We start from the raw sequence: 17,284 nt of genomic DNA, 5'->3' as shown, positions 1-17,284 counted from the left end.
TTCACGGGGACGAACCCATCGCTGTCAATTTCCTCACTCACCAGCTTTTCCCATCAATCCAGTGGTCCAGGCGCTGCCACCCCACCTCCACCACCACCCCTTCGGTTGGTTTGATCATTGCTTTCCCCTTGCCATTTCTCTCTTTCTTTCTCTCTCTCTTAACATTAGAGAGAGAATCAGAGAAAGCTTAGCCTGTGGAGGGACTTAAGTGGGTTTTTTTTTCAGAGGGTGTTGGTGTATATAGAGGGAGGGAGAGAGGAGAGAGATGAATCGGTCTGTGCTCACAGTTGGGCCAGGCATGGACTTGCCGATCATGCACGATAGCGATCGATACGAGCTGGTTCGGGATATTGGGTCGGGAAATTTTGGGGTTTCAAGGCTTATGAGGGATAAGCAGAATGGTGAGCTTGTTGCTGTTAAATACATAGAGAAGAGGTGAGAAGGTTAGTCTCTGAATTCTACTCTTTTATTCTTTTTGGTTTTTTTTAATGTGGTTTTTGAGAATTTTTTTTTATTGAATTTTTATCACAAATGATCCTTGAAATTGACATTCTCCATCAAAATGGTATCTAAAATTAAAAATCAATCAATGCAGTTCTTGAAAATAAGTGTCGCAAATCAATGTAGTACTTTCTTCATAATTTTGTTAAAAATTATGTTAAGTGTTGATGTAGCATATAAATGGACCTCATAAATAATTTTTCTCACAAATGGTCCTTAAAATTGACCCGCGATATCAAAATAGTCATTGAAATTGAAAATTGATCAATATAGCCCCTCAAGTAAGTGTCTTAAATCAATGTAGTCATTCCGTCACAATTTTGTCAAAAATTATGTTATGTTCTGATGTGACACATGAATGAGTCATACAAGTCTAATTAAATTAAAGAAATTACAAATAGGCTTAATAATTTAATAGTTAATAAAAAAGTTCTCAACAAAAAAAATCCAGTCCTACAATCACCTCTGATCCCAGTCCACATTTTTCTACCTTCTTCACTCTCTATCCTCTAAGAAAAAGAATCTCAATACACCCATCTTTACACACTTTGATACCCTTCACTGAATTGAACCTAGATCGATATCACATTTGATGACGGCTTGGCCAATTGAAAATGATTTCTTGGACATCGTCGTTAGCATTTAGGCGATCAACATCCTCACAACTTTAATCTTGAAGAACTTGTTCGACGCTTCCCTGGTGGTCTGGTGATGCAAAGAACGGTGAGGTCTGCCTTGAGATAATGAGGTTATAACTAAGGTGCGTCTATTGTTGGTTGAAAACTATTTCCACACCCCCTCTTACGGATTGGTTAAGCCTTGTGCCTTTGAGAATTTATGGAAGGAGTCCCTCTTCGGAGTAGGCCCTGCTAAAAGAAAAAAAAAATCATAGTGCAAAAGGTATTTAGACAACTTTTTTAATTAATTATTAAAATCACATCACTACATAAGAAATTATTTTATAGAATTGTGGCAAAAGGAACATATGGATTTGCGATACCTATTTTCAATGACTACATTGATTGATTTTCAATTTCTATTTCAATGACTATCTTAATGGTGTGTGTGACAGCCCGTCTTTGATTTTAAGAGTTTTAAAGTTTTAATAAAGGATTTTACAAAAAAATGCCCTTTGAGGCACGCGCATTATTCGAGGTTAATCATTGTGTCGTGCCATCTAAGATTTGTTTTCTTGACATATTCTCGTAGTACTCATCGCTACGGATGCGTGGGCGCAGACGGTGCGTGATTTGGAGTTATATCGAAGAATTTATTAACGTTTGAAATTTGGGCATTTTAGGAATTATAATTTAGTTAAATCTGGAATTTCTTTTATGAAAGTGGACGGCCCAGATTTAATGAAGAAATAAATGGATGGCTGGGATGAGAAGAAAGAAGGTTTGTGTGTGTGTGTGCGTAAGAAGAAGAAGAAGAAGAAGAAGAGATTGGGCAAAACTGCCCAACCAGAGGAAGAGAGAGCAGGAGCTCCGGGAGAGAAAGGAAAGAGTGCTGGCGAATAGGGAGAAGAGAGAGAGGAGGCCGGCCAATCGGAACAGAGAAAGGAGGAAAGGAGAGAGGGCGAGAAGCGAAGGAGAGAAGGAAGAAAAATGGGTCTTCACCCGCGACCCGTTTCGACCCGCAACACCCACACCCAAATTCCGACGATTTTCACCGGAATTCTCACAAATTGGATCAAGGTACCACTTCCAATCAACACCTAGGCCTTCCTTCTTCATGTTTCACCCAAAAAATCATGAAATTTGATGGTGAATTGTGAAGAACGCACCCGTGGGTGCCGCGACTTTCTTGTTCAAATTCTTCAAATCTTGAAATGTTTTCTTTCAATTACTAACACCTTTAGCATTCCCTTAGGACCTAGAACAAAGTTCAAGCATTGGTTGGGACGACGGAGTTGATTTGAAGACGAATTGGAACTCACCCAATTCTAGGGCTCCGCACGGATTTTGGTGAAATTGAAGTGTTTTCAGGCCAAATTGGCCTTGGCCTTAGGTATAATGTTTACTCTACTCATTGAGATCTTCAATTCTGTATTTTTTGAGAATTTTTGGAAATAGTTGGATTTTCCGGCGAGCCGGGGCGGCCCGTGCGGCGGCGCGTGGCCATTGGCCCGCCAATGTCATTCTTAGCATGTGTTTAAGGTTCTAGGTTCAGTTTTGATAATTGATGGACGTAAATTGAGTAATTGAACCTAAGTTCGTTACGATTCGTGGTTAGGCCAAAAGGTGAATCAACGATCCAACCGTCGGATCGTCACCAAACTTTGATACGTTGTAATACGTAATATTTGAGGATTATAGGAACTTGCGGATCGGGAATCCAATTTACGGATCTTTCGGAATTGGAGTTGTAAGTTCATAAAATAGAATGTTAACTGTCACTTGGTTTTGGAAATTGACGTAGATCCGACTGTTGGATGGTAATGAAATTTTAGGATGTTGTCCTAGAGGTATATTTTGGACCTCTGGAAATTATGGATTTGAAATCTGAGTTGCAGATCTTCCGGATCGAACTACGTAGTGAAGTGTTTTATATAAGTTATATATTCTATCGATATGATTTCTGAGGTTGGATTTGATTATTGTTCTAGGCGCCGATCGTCATGACGCCTTGATGTGTTGTGCTAGGGAGTTGTTGGGTGAACTCCAGGTGAGTGGGCAGTATTTCTGTTTATACCTATATACTATTGATATTTTTCCCAGAAATTGAGTTTAAATGAAAGTACGTTTTAAAATGCCATGCATGCATATTATGAGATATATGAATTGATAATTGATGCATATATATATATATATATATGTGAATTGGTGTTGTGGACGCACATGTGAGTATCAGGTGAGTTTTATGTTATTCATGTGAATCATTGATGATGTGAATTGTGTTGAGAGCTCATAACCTGCACCATGGTGTTAGTGCTTATATTATTCACCGCACCGCACGCTCACCTTGGATCCAAGTAGGTGCATGTCGTACAGACCGATAGAGGGTTCCGACATGCTAGTCGTACAGACCACTAGAGGTGGTTCCGACTGGTAGGTGACCTTAGATTATATGCACAGATGATTGATGAGAGAAGCACTAAAGCGCATTATTACACCATTCTTGTCGTACAGACTACTTCAGGTACTTCCGATTTATGTGCAGAGTAGCGCCGTACAGGTCACCGTGGTGACTCCGGTTGGATTGGATTTTGAGCTATAGAATTAACCGTACAGGACCAATTGCAGGGTCTCCGGTTGATTCCTTATTTCACCTGTTATATTGATGCATCCATATTCTGTTTTTGACATTATGACATGGCATACTTTTTGGTTTTGATAACGATTGATGATTTGAGATATTTGAAGGTATATGCTATTATGTTATTTTCTGGGAAAGTATACAGGTTTTACAGTGAGGGGTTAGAAATATTTTAAATGAAATGTTTTCGAAAAACTTTGTTTTACTGACCCACTCAATTTTGTTTTACGCCCCTCCAAGTTCTAGATAGCAGAGCTTTGGTGGCCACGAGGAATCCAACGGTGTTATGACAGAATTCACAAAAGTAGGACTCACCCTCGGGTGTTTCATCTTAGTAATTGTATTTTTAAAGCTTCCGAATTGTGTAAATGGTTACGTCACTCTCACGTGACGGCCAGCATGCCCTCCTTCGGGACGAGGTGTGTCAGTGTGGGTCAATTTCAGGGATCATCTTGATAGTGTAGGTCAATTCCAGAGACCATTTATGATAAAAACCCGTAAATCCTGTTGGGCCTATTTATGTGCCGCATCAACACTTAACAGAATTTTTAACAGAATTGTGACGGAATGACCACATTGATTTGCGACACCTATTTTTAGGGACTACATTGATTGATTTTCAATTTTAAAGACCATCATGATAGTGATGGTCAATTTCACTGATCATTTGTGATAAAATCCTTTTTTTTTTCTTTTTTTTTTTCAGGGATTTTTTTTCTCTATTTGATTTCTTTATATGTGAAGATTGATAGGTGTTTTTAGTTTATGGTAGATTGTTTAGTTGCCCTTTGTCCCTGTTTCGAATTGTTTTTCGTTTGTTTCAAATTCCAAGTGCTGAGGATTTTGTATGGTGAAAGCTGAATGGAGGATAGAAGAAAAGAAAGCACGTCTTCTGCTAAACTATTGAATAAGCTAAGGAAAATGAATAACCAATGAATTTTGAACTGCAACGTTTACCTTAAATTGACCAGGCAGTTCACTTTTTTTATGGAGAGCATCTGGTGAGTGGGACTGGGAGGACTTAGCTGTTCGGGCCATGATCAATTGAAAAGTTTACACATATTAAGGCTCGTTTGGTATGGACGATTAGATTGGAATGTGGAAAATTCTCTAAATTCAGTGTTTATGTATTTTGAAGGTAGAGGGAATGGTTTTTCATTGTGAGGGGATTAGAAGAGGTTTTTTTTTTTTTTTTTTTTTTTTTTTTTTTTTTTTTTTTTTTTTTGAACAAATGATATTATCTACACTAAAGATGAGGGAGGTGAACTTAGCCTTACAATGAGGGCTAGCAATAATGTGATTCGAATTCACGTATGACGAGATTCGAACCTAAGACCTCTTATATACAAGTGAAGAAAAATAACACTAAACCGTAGTACTAAGTGACGATTAGAAGAAGATTAGACATGAAGAAAATTTCTCCTTTCTAAACCTCCCATTTTGGAGAGGAATGGAAAGATAACTTTTCTAGTTGAGTAATCCATCTTCTACCTCCAAGTTGGCTACAAATTTTTCATTTCGTCCTTTTAACATACCTTGAAATAGTTGCTTATCCATTCCAGTCCAATCCTCTATATCAAACAAGGCCCTTATTTTCTTCCATTTTCCTAGTTTGTTGGTTTGTCATCTCTCTTTCGAATGAATTTCTCCTCAGTTAGGTGTGATTGGATTAAATGAGCATGCTTTTCGATTCTTTGGCCATGTATGTGGTAAACCATGAATAGTAGAAACTTGTAAAGAATTGGCAGCTAAATCTGAGTTCCCCATTCTGCCAACTGACTTGGAGAATAAGTGTTTGGGTTAATATTTGAACATTGGATTTAGAAGAAGGAAAGCCCAATGGTGCCAACTAAAAGGGGATTTGCCCAAAGCCCAGCGCCAAGCCCAAAAGCCTTCTCAGCCTAATATAAGCCACGTACTTACTGTTGAAGTGACAAGTGATGGAGACTAACCTACTATCAGCCAAATAACACTTTCTAGTGGCATTCCAAGTAAAAAGCTGATGATTCACTTCCCTTCAAATGCTTTCGGGCAAGAGCAAGGTCACAACAGTTAGGCCAATTGGTCTATAAAAGGAAGAAGAGGCCCTAGGGACAAGGACACTCAACCAATCATACAAACAAACATACAAACTCTGCTCTCAAGCCAGATTTGCATCCAAAAGCTGAAATCAACCCAGATTCAGTCCTTTTTAGCTACAAACTATCTCTTTCTCTAGTTTAAAGCTCTGATATCCCCCTCAGTGGCATAGTATCGATTCCTTTGTGTAAACTTGTTTACCATCCATCCCTTTTCTAGCATACAAACCCCTAGAATCACAAAGAGAAGTGGCTGCAAGAGGTTCAACCTTGACAGACAAAGTGAAATCTTGCCCGAAGCTCTTTGTTTGTTCTCTAAATTTGTAGATCTATTACGTAATGCATTCTCCAGTATGTATTCAAGTCATATTCACTTGTTTTCATACTTTAAGAGTCTCATTTGCATATGGATCTGGTTAGTTTAATGGATATGTTATCATTAAAATTAATCAAGAACCAAGCAAACGACTAAATGGCTTAAAGGGGATCTGGACTCCCTTCATTCGAACATACAAGACTATGAACTAAAAGTCTTTGTTCACAATGCAAGAAAAAGAACTTAATGTGGACTTAACCCATCCACGACAATCCTTTGATAACAAGAAGTCTGAGTAACTTGGAGCGCAAGTAATTGACTAAATACACTCTTGTTCTACATTTGCTATACTGAGATAACAGTGCCACGCCTAGCGCTTAGTTAGTTTTGATTGCAAGTCTCAAGGCCTACACCTAAGTCCCCACAAAGGCACCTTTGTCCCCACAAAGGCACCTTTCAAGACTAACTTTGTCCTATTCTTGTAGCACATCAGCTAGCAAGAGCCTGACTACACATCCAAAGTGCCAATCCCTTGGGGAGCTGTGCTGAGGTGCCGAGGACCCTTCCCCACGGAAATCTTTGCAACCAACAATAAGTACACAACTGCGAACAGTTAGTTAGATTTCCGCAGAATTCTATCATGTTGGCATTCGTGGCATTGGAGGACTGTGGACTAATGGTTCTCACTAGTAAATCAGAAGCGGAAAGACATTGGCTTGATGGGTTTTAACAATGCGTGCATTCTGTTGTAAACCACTCGATTAACCATTTTATTTTATCTTAGTATCAATAGTGTGAATGAAGCTTGAATTTGAATTTGTACATAGTAATGTAGGCAGGACATGTTTCCTGTTTGATCGGTTTTTATCCATGCAACATAAGATTTTACTTTCGTGCCAGTGTTGTGCTTGGTGATTCCACTTCTAATATTCTCCTTTTATTGTTGATTTACTCTACTTCTGTATTTTTTTTTTCTTCTAACAGATAGATGAAAATGTACAAAGAGAAATTATAAACCACAGGTCATTGAGAGATCCGAACATTGTCCGATTCAAAGAGGTCTGTTAAATATTAACATCTAAACACAAACTAAATTCACTGCGGAACTCAGTTTCGTACTACGCTAACACCCGCTCACCTGGCTATAGTTATGGAATATGCATTTGGAGGAGAGCTATTTGAGCGGATATGCAACGCCGGGCGTTTCAGTGAGGATGAGGTTCTTATCCACCAAATTGATTTTGTTTCTAATAATGAGTCCTACCTATTTCTAATGTACTTGTTTTACAGTCCCGCTTCTTGTTCCAACAACTTATATCAGGAGTCAGTTACTGTCACGCAAGGTGTGAATACATTGTCTATCTTTGCTTCTTCTGTTTTTTCCTGATAACTAATACTAGATTTCTGAGTGGATACATTGTTTTGTATTCATATCTGAAGCAAGTGTGCCACCGGGACTTGAAGTTGGAGAACACATTGTTAGATGGAAGTCCAGCTCCTCGTTTAAAAATATGTGACTTTGGCCACTCAAAGGTACTACTCCTACTCTCTCTCTCTCGGCATGCACGACGGGCTTCATTTTGCTGGAGTCCGGTGCTAAATTATGAAAGATCTCTGGTGATTAAACTCAAACATAAATGTGTTTTTAATAAGATGGTACTTACTAATAAGGAAGTAATACAGATAAGTGTCAGCTATTCTTTCATTGCTTATCTGTATTACTACCTTGCTATTTCGTACTGTCTATATTTATCATATCCATCTAATTAGGCTCGGTCTCTTTTCTCAGTCCTCGGTGCTGCATGGGAAATTTGGAAAAATAACTAAAATTTGAACTCCATATACAATTATAGCAAATCTTTAAAATTTATGATAATTATAATCAAAAGTTGATATGAAAGTACTAATATTCCCTTCATGACTATAACTTTTTACAAAATAAATCCAACTCTCAAAACCCAAATGATTTTGCTGCTCTAAGCTTCTCGATCTTCAATGTTTTCCTTCACACCTGATTGTTCTTGTTTTTCAGCATATAATTTAGTCCAAAAAATAGAAGGAAAGAGTTGGAGTTTTGTAAATGTGGGTTCTTGGGTGAAGCGAATGTGGTTCAATTGACTGAAGGTTTCCTCATTTGACTGAAACTCCTTATGAATATTTGAATCTTGGTTGCTGAGTTCGGAAAAAGCGTGGGATTTGAGTGATTTTCTGGTGTATCAAAGGGAAAGAACAATATAGATTATATTCACACACCTTAAATTACTTCTCTCACACCCTTTTAATTTTTTAATATTTTTTTATCAAGTGTTAGTAATGTGTACAATATCTAAAAATATTTAAAAAATAAGTGTGGGACAAGTAGTTTGGGTTGTGTGAATATAATCTCTTAAGAAGAAAAAGGAGTGAAATTTAGCTGTCCCTCAGGAGCAAAACCCGTTTCTCCTCCGTCGCCTTCGTAGCCCAAACCTTGGACTGGGGTGGAGAGGACAACATGCTCACCATTGACGGAGCGACGGCAACGAGGAAACCGGGTCTTTGAGGAGAGAGAGAGAGGAGGATTCGAATATCGAGCCACAGGAAGAGGTCAAGGTATTTGTTGGAAATTTAGCTTTTGAGGTTGATAATTAGAAATTGGTTAAGTTTTTTGAGAGGGCTAGAATTGTCAGGTTGCTGAGGTGAGGCCTTGAATTTGTTTTGTAAAAAGTCTTAATCATTAAGTGTACATTAGTACTTTTATATCAACTTTTGGTTATACATATCATAAATTTAAAAATGTGGTTATAATTCTATATAGTATTCAAATTTTGATTATTTTTCCAAATTTCACATGATGCATTCACAACCAAAATCGACCGTCGGCACCCCTGCATATATTGCACCTGAAGTGTTACTTAAGAAAGAATATGATGGAAAGGTAATTCGTTTAAAGTCGGGTAGGATTATTTGTTAAACTAACATGTTAAATAATCTTTGATTATTAGGTTATATTTGTTCCACTTTAAGTTATTTCTGGATTATATTCTTTACAAAATCATTTGTCACCGTGTTACTTGTTTGTATTTGTATTTATTTAACTTAGCTTATGACTTTCTGGAAAAATATCTAGCTTATAACTTTTTAATCGATTTGTCTGACTATATACTCCCCTCATCGCTTAGTTGAGTATGATAAGGCTGTTCTATTTCTCTGTCAATAGTAACCAAGCGAGCATGCCGATTTCCCCCCATCGGCAGCTCCTTAGGGGTATTTGTCGATTTCCCTCTTGAACTTGTAAGGAGTTGCCGATTTTCCATCCAATTTTCCGTTCAACTCAGACACATGCACAGCACATGCAAATTGTTTGAGGGCAAACAAGTAATTTTATCCCTTCCTTTTCTCTTTGCTAGTTCACTCTGTACACTTTTTGAGCTAGTTCACTCTGTACACTTTTTGTTTGAATTAGCCATAAAAGTCTAATTAGCAACTGCAAAATATTGGCTTTGTACCCAATTTACCAAACCGACGAGAATTAGTTTTGCATTTCGAGTGCTTTAATAAAGTTCAGGGGGTAAATGAGGGAACTCCAATTTCAGGGAAGCAAAAATTAAAATAGTTAATGCTGGCAATGTGATTGCTTACCTTCCTTTAAGAAGAAAGGGTTGCTTATGAAGTTTCAGTGTTGGAACTCGCATTCCCTGCATAACTGATCCAATATTTTGCACTGAAGGATACTCTTCCCCGTGTTTCTGCTTTCATAAAACCGATTAAATCGTGCTACTAATCTCCGTTTTGATCTACTTTTCCAGATTGCGGACGTATGGTCTTGCGGGGTGACCTTGTACGTCATGTTGGTGGGTGCGTACCCGTTTGAAGATCCCGGGGAGCCTAAAAACTTATTGTTTCTACCGATACTTAACTCAAGTAGAAGGTTTTTCCTCTTTTGCAGCGGATAACGAATGTCCAGCACTCGAATATCTCCAGAGTGCTGCCGTCTAATATCAAGGATTCTCGTAGCTGAGCCCGAGAAGGCGTCTGGTCCCAACATTGACATCGACAGCAGCGGAAGAGATAGTCTATGCAATTTAGTTGGTACAATGCTTTGTTTCGGTGGGGGTTCGCGTGCAAGCGGGAGTTCAGAACACCACCGAGGAAATTCGACATTATCTTCAGTCACAAATGTACGGATGTGAAATTGGGGCAACGGCGCATTGGAGGGTTCCCCCTCCGCCTGTGTTTCTGTCTCTCCTTTTATAGTGGCATGCTACTGTTCATCTGTATTGTTCTTCCAAGGCAACACGCTCAAATATTTCAGAAGACAGCCGGGCATTTCGTAGCTTAAGACTCTAGTGCTTAACAGTAACCGATACATCAAACGCGGGCAAACCGTCTTATGCATTCACCAAACAACAAAAATTACCTTCGTGCTCATATGGCGCCATTCGATTACAAATATTTCATGGACCTTGGGACTGAAAGTATTACGAAATTAAATTAACATACAACTAGAGATCCCCAAAACAGCGACTCCTGGACAGCCGGTTGACGGCTAATCATCACATATGAACACAATAAACGGCTGTCTAGCAAGATATTCCTACATGTTAAGACTAGAAATATAATGTCCTGCAGCCACACAGATGGTATGTGAGAGCAATATCAAAAATCATTTCAAGAAAGAAAAGAGAAAGAACAGAAGGAAATATGTAAGAGACGACATCCTTAACCAGCTACGATATCAGCTTTCAGAACCAACAGTCTCTGTTGCAGGGGCCGACGCATCTCCATCTGAATTCTTGTCGCCGGTTCTTTCCCCACCATAACCTGATGGCTCTTCGTATCCATTGCTTGGAAGCTGTGAGTGGTCTTGCTGCTGCTGCTGTGACTCGCTGTTTGTAGGCGGATTCACTGCTGGGGCATAATGGGAAGGCTCTGGCTGATGGTACTCACTGTGTCCATATGCTGCGGGCTGAGATGCTGCAGAAGGGTCTTCAACCCCCTGCTGCCCTCCATAACCTGTTTGGTAATAACCAGGATGTGCTTGACCTGTGCTGCTTGGATGAGTCCAATACCCAGCCTGAGGGTTGGCTGTTGGCTGGCTGTATGGAACTGGATAAGCAGCTGAAGGCTGGGTACTTTGAGAAGCAGTTGCATCCGCACTGGATGGCACCGCAGGTGGTCCATATCCTGTAGTTGCGTACTGTTGCTGGTAATCAGATACTGGAGCTTGGCCTCCATAACTTGCTGGCTGCTGAACATATCCCTGATCATAACCATGGATGGCGACGGGAGGTGTCTGATTGTAGTTGTAGTTAGGATTTTGGGGAGCTGACCCCAGCTGAGGTGGTTGTCCATAGTAATTGTATCCACTACTGTCTTGAGGCGGCTGAGACGTGGCTACTTGGTTTGAATGATCCCAACCTGCTACCTGTGTAGGATAGTTGCCGTAGTATGAGGCAGGAGGGGCATAACTTCCTGGTTGTGCATACCCATAAGGGGGCTGCTGTTGCTGAATTGGAGCTTGTCCTGGTGGGGCCCAACTACCAGGAGGGGGGTAAGACTGCTGCATATAGCTATTGGTTCCAGAGGGATTTACTATACGCTTCTGCAGAAGTGAAACAAAGGTGTTGAAATAAACATATTACTTTGATATAGTTTTGAAAGAAAATATATATAAGATGAGCAGAGGCAAGAATCCAGTAATGGGAACTGAATGTTTCTGAGTACTAGACAAGCATGAGCAGAATTTGACCAGAAACCCAAGTCCGAACTTAGGCCATGATAACTAACATTATTATATGTTCACGTATATAAAAGAAAAATTAGTGAAAAAATAAAGAATTGTTATTAGCACTCCAAAATTCTCATTTAGCACTCCAAAATTCTCATTTAGCACTCCAAACTTTCTATATTTACAAAGAAAATTACAATTGTGAGGAGTACAAAATAAGGGCTCGTTTAGATATGCTTTTAAAATGACAGAAAGCGTTTTTAGAGAAAATGTTTTTAGGTTCCAAATGCAAGAAGCACCAGTTAAAGTGCTTTTTGCAAGAAGCACCAGTTAAAGTGCTTTCTGCAAAAAGCACCAGTTATGTGCTTCTTCCAGGAAGCACTTTAAGTGTTTTTCCAGGATTTACTTGCATCTTTACAAAATATTGGTTCTAAAAACATTTTCATCAAAAGCGCTTAATCGATTTTCTCTCATCTTATCTTCAATTGCAGCCACTCCTATTTTACCTCGATATCCTCGTTCTTAATCCTATCATTTATCGTGTGCCCACACATCCAACGAAGCATTCTCATATCCGCTACACTCATTTTTTGCACGTGTTGCTTTTTGACCACCCCAACATTTCGTGCCATAAAGCATCATTAGGCTTATCGGCTCCTACATAATTATCCCGAGCTTTAGTGGCATACAAAGATCGCACAACACACCTAATGCACTCTTTCACTTCATCCATCTAGCTTGTATTTTATGATTGAGATCTCCCTCTAATTCTACGTTATTTTGCAAGATAAATCCTAGATAATGAAAACATTCCCTCTTTGGTACTTCTTGATCTCCAATCCTTACCCTTATCTCATTTAGGCCCCCATTCCTACTGAACTTGCACTCCATATACTCTGTCTTTGACCTACCTACACGAAGACCTTTAGCTTTCAACACTTCCCACTAGAGGTTAAGCTTCGCATCTATCAGCACTATATCACCTGCTAAAAGCATACACTAACAGTTCCCAAAAAATAAAAGAAAGTACAAAGCGAGGAAAGATGACGAGTAGCCCAACCAAAGATAACCCCAGTATGGCCTGAGAAACAATCATCGAATTATCAAGTGTTCCTTTTGGCTTCCCCATTCCCTCCCAAAGGATATTTCTTGCAATTATTTCAATTCTAACCACCACTTTCTTTGGTATTTGAAACAAAGACAGACAATACGTAGGAATGCTTTCAACAAAATTTATCAGCTCTCAATCACTCAAAAACCTCAAACCAAATCAGTTCTAGGGTTCACCCACAATAATAATTTAGTTCGCAATCTTTCGCCACACCTAAACCTATTTGACAAGCTGTGCAATTATCCATCTCTTATGAAACCCTATGTTTCTTCTTTCCCACAACATTGGCAAAAGTTGCTAGATTAAGTACAGAGATTCAAATCTCATTTCAAACATGACAAGAATGCATAAAACCAAGATTAATGAAGACCATACGACTCCTGGAAATCCAACCATGCTAACCCGAACAAAACTTTGTTCATCAGACTAAAAGGTTTGGAAAAGAAAGAAATGCCAATTCTTTATAGAATTTGCACATTTTCATTTTCACTTAACTCAGGAAAGGAAAAGGTCGAATAATGAAAGAGGTACCAACAAGCACTGATGACTCACCCCGCTGATTACTTCATTGACCAATTCTTTGGCTGCCTCAATTTGCTCTGTCGTTCCATTTATATGTACTGATCTCTCAGTTGACATATCACCAGGAGGAGGGTGCAATGGTACTACCTGAACCAAAATTATGTCTTAAATATAATGGAGATAAGATATAAGAATGCATGAGACAAATAGCATGCAAGACTTGTTCCATGTATGAGATGATTGTCATCCTACAAAAATGCCTATGCTATTTTTATTCAGGGCCATAATCTCAAATATGATGCAGAAAGGTTCGAGTCATTTGACAACTTTAGGAATAAAAATAGCAGATAAACATTTAATCTAGATGAAAAAACCACAACTAAAAGAAGCAATGCTAGAAAAGATAGACCAATCATTGAACAAAGATAGAAAGAGGGTCAAGGTTAAAGGTTCAACCACAGTCATACAGTGGCTATAATAACATAACAATTACATTTTTTTTTTATTTAATTATCTCATCAATATTAAAGATAAAATTTATGAAATTAGATATTTTGTAATTCTAAAAAATTAAGATTTTGAAGAGAATATGTTATTTGGGGTAAATTAACTCAACTAGTTTGTATTTCTTTTCGAGTATAAAATATCACTATGTATACATCCAATCCACATTTTTGTATTGCATATTTCTTGTTCATTAGGTTTAGCTGTTTCTGCATAGAGGTTATATGTGTGTGCGCACGGATAAAGAAGATACATTTCTTATTATGGTTTTCATGCTTTTCTTTAGTGGACCTTGTCCCTAAATAGTTGGAGGTTCATTCTAAAAACAACATACGACCTTTTCCAGGATTGGTTCAAATAGAGAAGTTATTATAACAAAAGAAATGAGTGCTGCAATCTAATATATCACACCCAGAAAAACAGCAATTTTGGGCCCTGTGTCAAATTTATAGAATTGGGGCCAAAAAGCCTCAATTTTCCGAAACCATCAAACCAATCGAATGGGCCTTAACACAGGAAAGAATGCAAATATGAACCAAGTTTCATAATTGCATTTTCTATTTCAAGAATGCTGATGTTGTTTCAATTTGAAAATATAATGTGACCAATATAAGCCAAAGCCAATGGATTTCAGAGATAGTATAAGTGGAAGTTCATATTAATATCACATTCAATGACTTCTTCCCCCCTCTCCTCCTTTAAAGTGAAAGTGCACACCTGAATACGAGCTCCTGACTTGCTTTGCATAGTCCTGATCGTCTCACCTCCCTTGCCAATGATCAAAGCAACCTACAACAATCATGAATGCAAATATGAACATTATACATTACTACATTACCATTTGCTTCAAATATAGAAAAAATAACCACTAAATGATCTAACCTTATTAGTGGGTACTTTCATGATAAACTGTTCTGATCCAGGTTGCATTGAGTTGAATCCCTGATTTGTAGACGGAGCAGAGACCCCTGCATCTGCCTGTACAACAAAAATATCAGAACATCCTTTTAGAGACTGATACCTTTCGGATTCATGAAACAGCGATAACATCAATGCAAAACCAATATAAACATAGGCTTTACCTCTGCTAGGACATCACTGATAAGTTGTTCTGCCCTACTGATCTGCTCAGGTGTACCGGTCAAGTCCACATCCCTCGTAAGAGAAGTAGGATCAGCTTCCGAATCCCGGGTTATCTGAATTTTGGCCCCTGACTGAAGTTGTAGACTTTTTATCGTTTCTCCTTGTTTTCCAATGATTACCCCAACCTAAAGGCAGAATTACCAAAACAAATGACAAATCATCAGTGTTAGGCCATGAAATAATTCCGAGCAGCAAGAAATCAACAAAGTACCTTCCCATTTGGTATAGTTATTTTCTTGCTTGTGCTTGGAGAACCATAAGACTGTCCTGATTGCGGGGTAAAAACTGAACCAACCTTTTAGTTAGAAAACCGAAGACGAGAAAAGGTCTCATGCAGTGCTTTAAAAGGGATAATTGTATAAAAATATAACACCACAAATTCCAAATCCAACGGAAAGGGATCCTGGATAAAAACATGCATTTGAATTACAAGAAATACAGCCAGACACCTTATTCTTAATATAAAAAATAAAAACTCTAAGCATATCCTTACACAGAATAATACAACAATTCAGATTCACGCACAACGGTCCCTTTTTTATCCTAGAAGTAAACAAGTGGACATTGAGCACTTGTGGAAACCAATGCGAATTATTGAGAAGCAAGCAATACTCCTCAAAATCTCAAGCATTCAAGGAGCAGAGTAGTTAACTACTTAAGCTTTCGGTTCATAACAGGGGACACAGAAAGCAGCCCGAAAACCGAACCCAAAGTGCCAACTATCACTGAAATTCCCCAAACCTAAAGTTTCAACGACCCTGCCACTTAGTACTACATTCTAGTGGTAATCCTTTTCAATTGTAAGTGAGAGTACTTAATGTTCAAATCTCGTGGATAACGAATTCTATACCAATTTATTTCCCCACTTCACGCCCTTAGGGAAATATATGGTTGTATCAAAATAAGTTTTTGAGCCTATAACTAGATTCAAAATAATACTAATTCACATTCACGCTTAATTCGATCCTAAAATCCCCAAAAATCTTAAGCTAGGGATTACAATTATCTTCCTTCCAATTTTTTGTAATTTTCAATTAACAAAGGAAGCAAATACAAATACTAGATTAATTAAAAAATAGAATAAAAAAAAATAGAATTCTAAAACCCTAGAAAGAAGAAAGCAAAGGGAAAAAGCAGCAGTACCAGGGTAAGGAGGAGGGTTGTAGACGGGGCTGGGTTGGCGGTAGGGCTGCTCCTCCTCGAGTCGAGGACGCTTTGACTCGGCGTCGCTTACGAGTCGGGCGGCGATTTCCTGAGCTTTCTGCTTGGCTAGTAGGATGCTGATGCTGCTGTCTTCCAGCTTCCGCTTCTCACCGGTGGCAGCTTCTTGGTATTGGTCTTGGTCTTCTTTCATGGCGGAATCGCTCTGTGACTCAGTGAGTGACTCGTCGACCAATTAGAGAGAGAGAGGGGGCAGCGACGAAAGGAGGAAAGGAATTGGGAGAGCAGATTACATAGGGCTCTGGTTGATTGTAATGAAATCAATCTGCACGATGTCGTTTGGTTCACGGTTCACCTCGCGATCACCACTGTTGCCTCTCCAGGTAAAACGCACCGCTTCACAGGTTTTCAAGTTCAATCTTATACTAAAGGATAATGCTAGTGAGGCGCAAATTTTAAATCAAATGATGTGTTACCAATGATGAAACTTTCATGAGAATGGCTTGGGCTAAGTTTTTTTTTTTTTTTTTTTTTTTTTTAATTAAGGAGGACAACTTGTGGTAAGTCAAGGTTATCCAACTCTTTGGAGATCGGGAAAACTCACATAGGCATTTCAGCCTTTATGATCACAAGTTTGGGATGGGAAAGACTTTTTTTCTCTTTCGGGCTTTCTCTTGTAAAGTCAAAGTTATTTAATGAAAAATACTTAAATTTTAATGAAAAATTCTTAAATTTTAATAAAAAATGACAAAAGAACTTAAATTTTAATGAAAAAATACATAATTGTAATATTAATGGCTCGTTTACTAATCTGTAATCAAAACGGGTGGAATTGAATTGAGGAGGAATTGAACTGAGGAGGAATTGAACTGATGAGGAATCAGAAATAGATTCCTATGAAAGGTGTTTACTAAACTGTCGGGAAACGGAGTAGGAATGATGTCAATTCCATATAAATTGTTTACCAATTCACTTCTGAATCA

The 17,284-nt window shown here is 38.5% G+C and overlaps 1 protein-coding gene and 1 pseudogene across 1 annotated transcript; one reads left to right on the top strand and one right to left on the bottom strand.

The window, feature by feature from the left end:
* The first annotated feature begins 265 nt into the window (after window positions 1–265).
* LOC126622577 (serine/threonine-protein kinase SAPK10-like) lies at window positions 266–10,322 on the top strand (annotated as a pseudogene).
* A 174-nt stretch (window positions 10,323–10,496) lies between these two features.
* On the bottom strand, window positions 10,497–16,635 carry LOC126623007 (uncharacterized). The gene is made up of 7 exons (XM_050291682.1): window positions 16,284–16,635; window positions 15,352–15,425; window positions 15,080–15,265; window positions 14,880–14,975; window positions 14,715–14,786; window positions 13,524–13,640; window positions 10,497–11,734 (listed from the first exon to the last, which is right to left on the bottom strand). Exons 1-7 carry the CDS (start codon window positions 16,492–16,494, stop codon window positions 10,868–10,870), a joined length of 1,623 nt encoding a protein of 540 aa, XP_050147639.1. The 5' UTR covers window positions 16,495–16,635; the 3' UTR covers window positions 10,497–10,867.
* Window positions 16,636–17,284: the final 649 nt, after the last annotated feature.

The sequence above is a fragment of the Malus sylvestris genome, chromosome 5 (genome assembly GCF_916048215.2).
Source record: "Malus sylvestris chromosome 5, drMalSylv7.2, whole genome shotgun sequence".
Taxonomy (NCBI): domain Eukaryota; kingdom Viridiplantae; phylum Streptophyta; class Magnoliopsida; order Rosales; family Rosaceae; genus Malus; species Malus sylvestris.
Note: the sequence above shows the minus strand (reverse complement) of the source record. Positions and strands in the feature narration are given on the sequence as shown.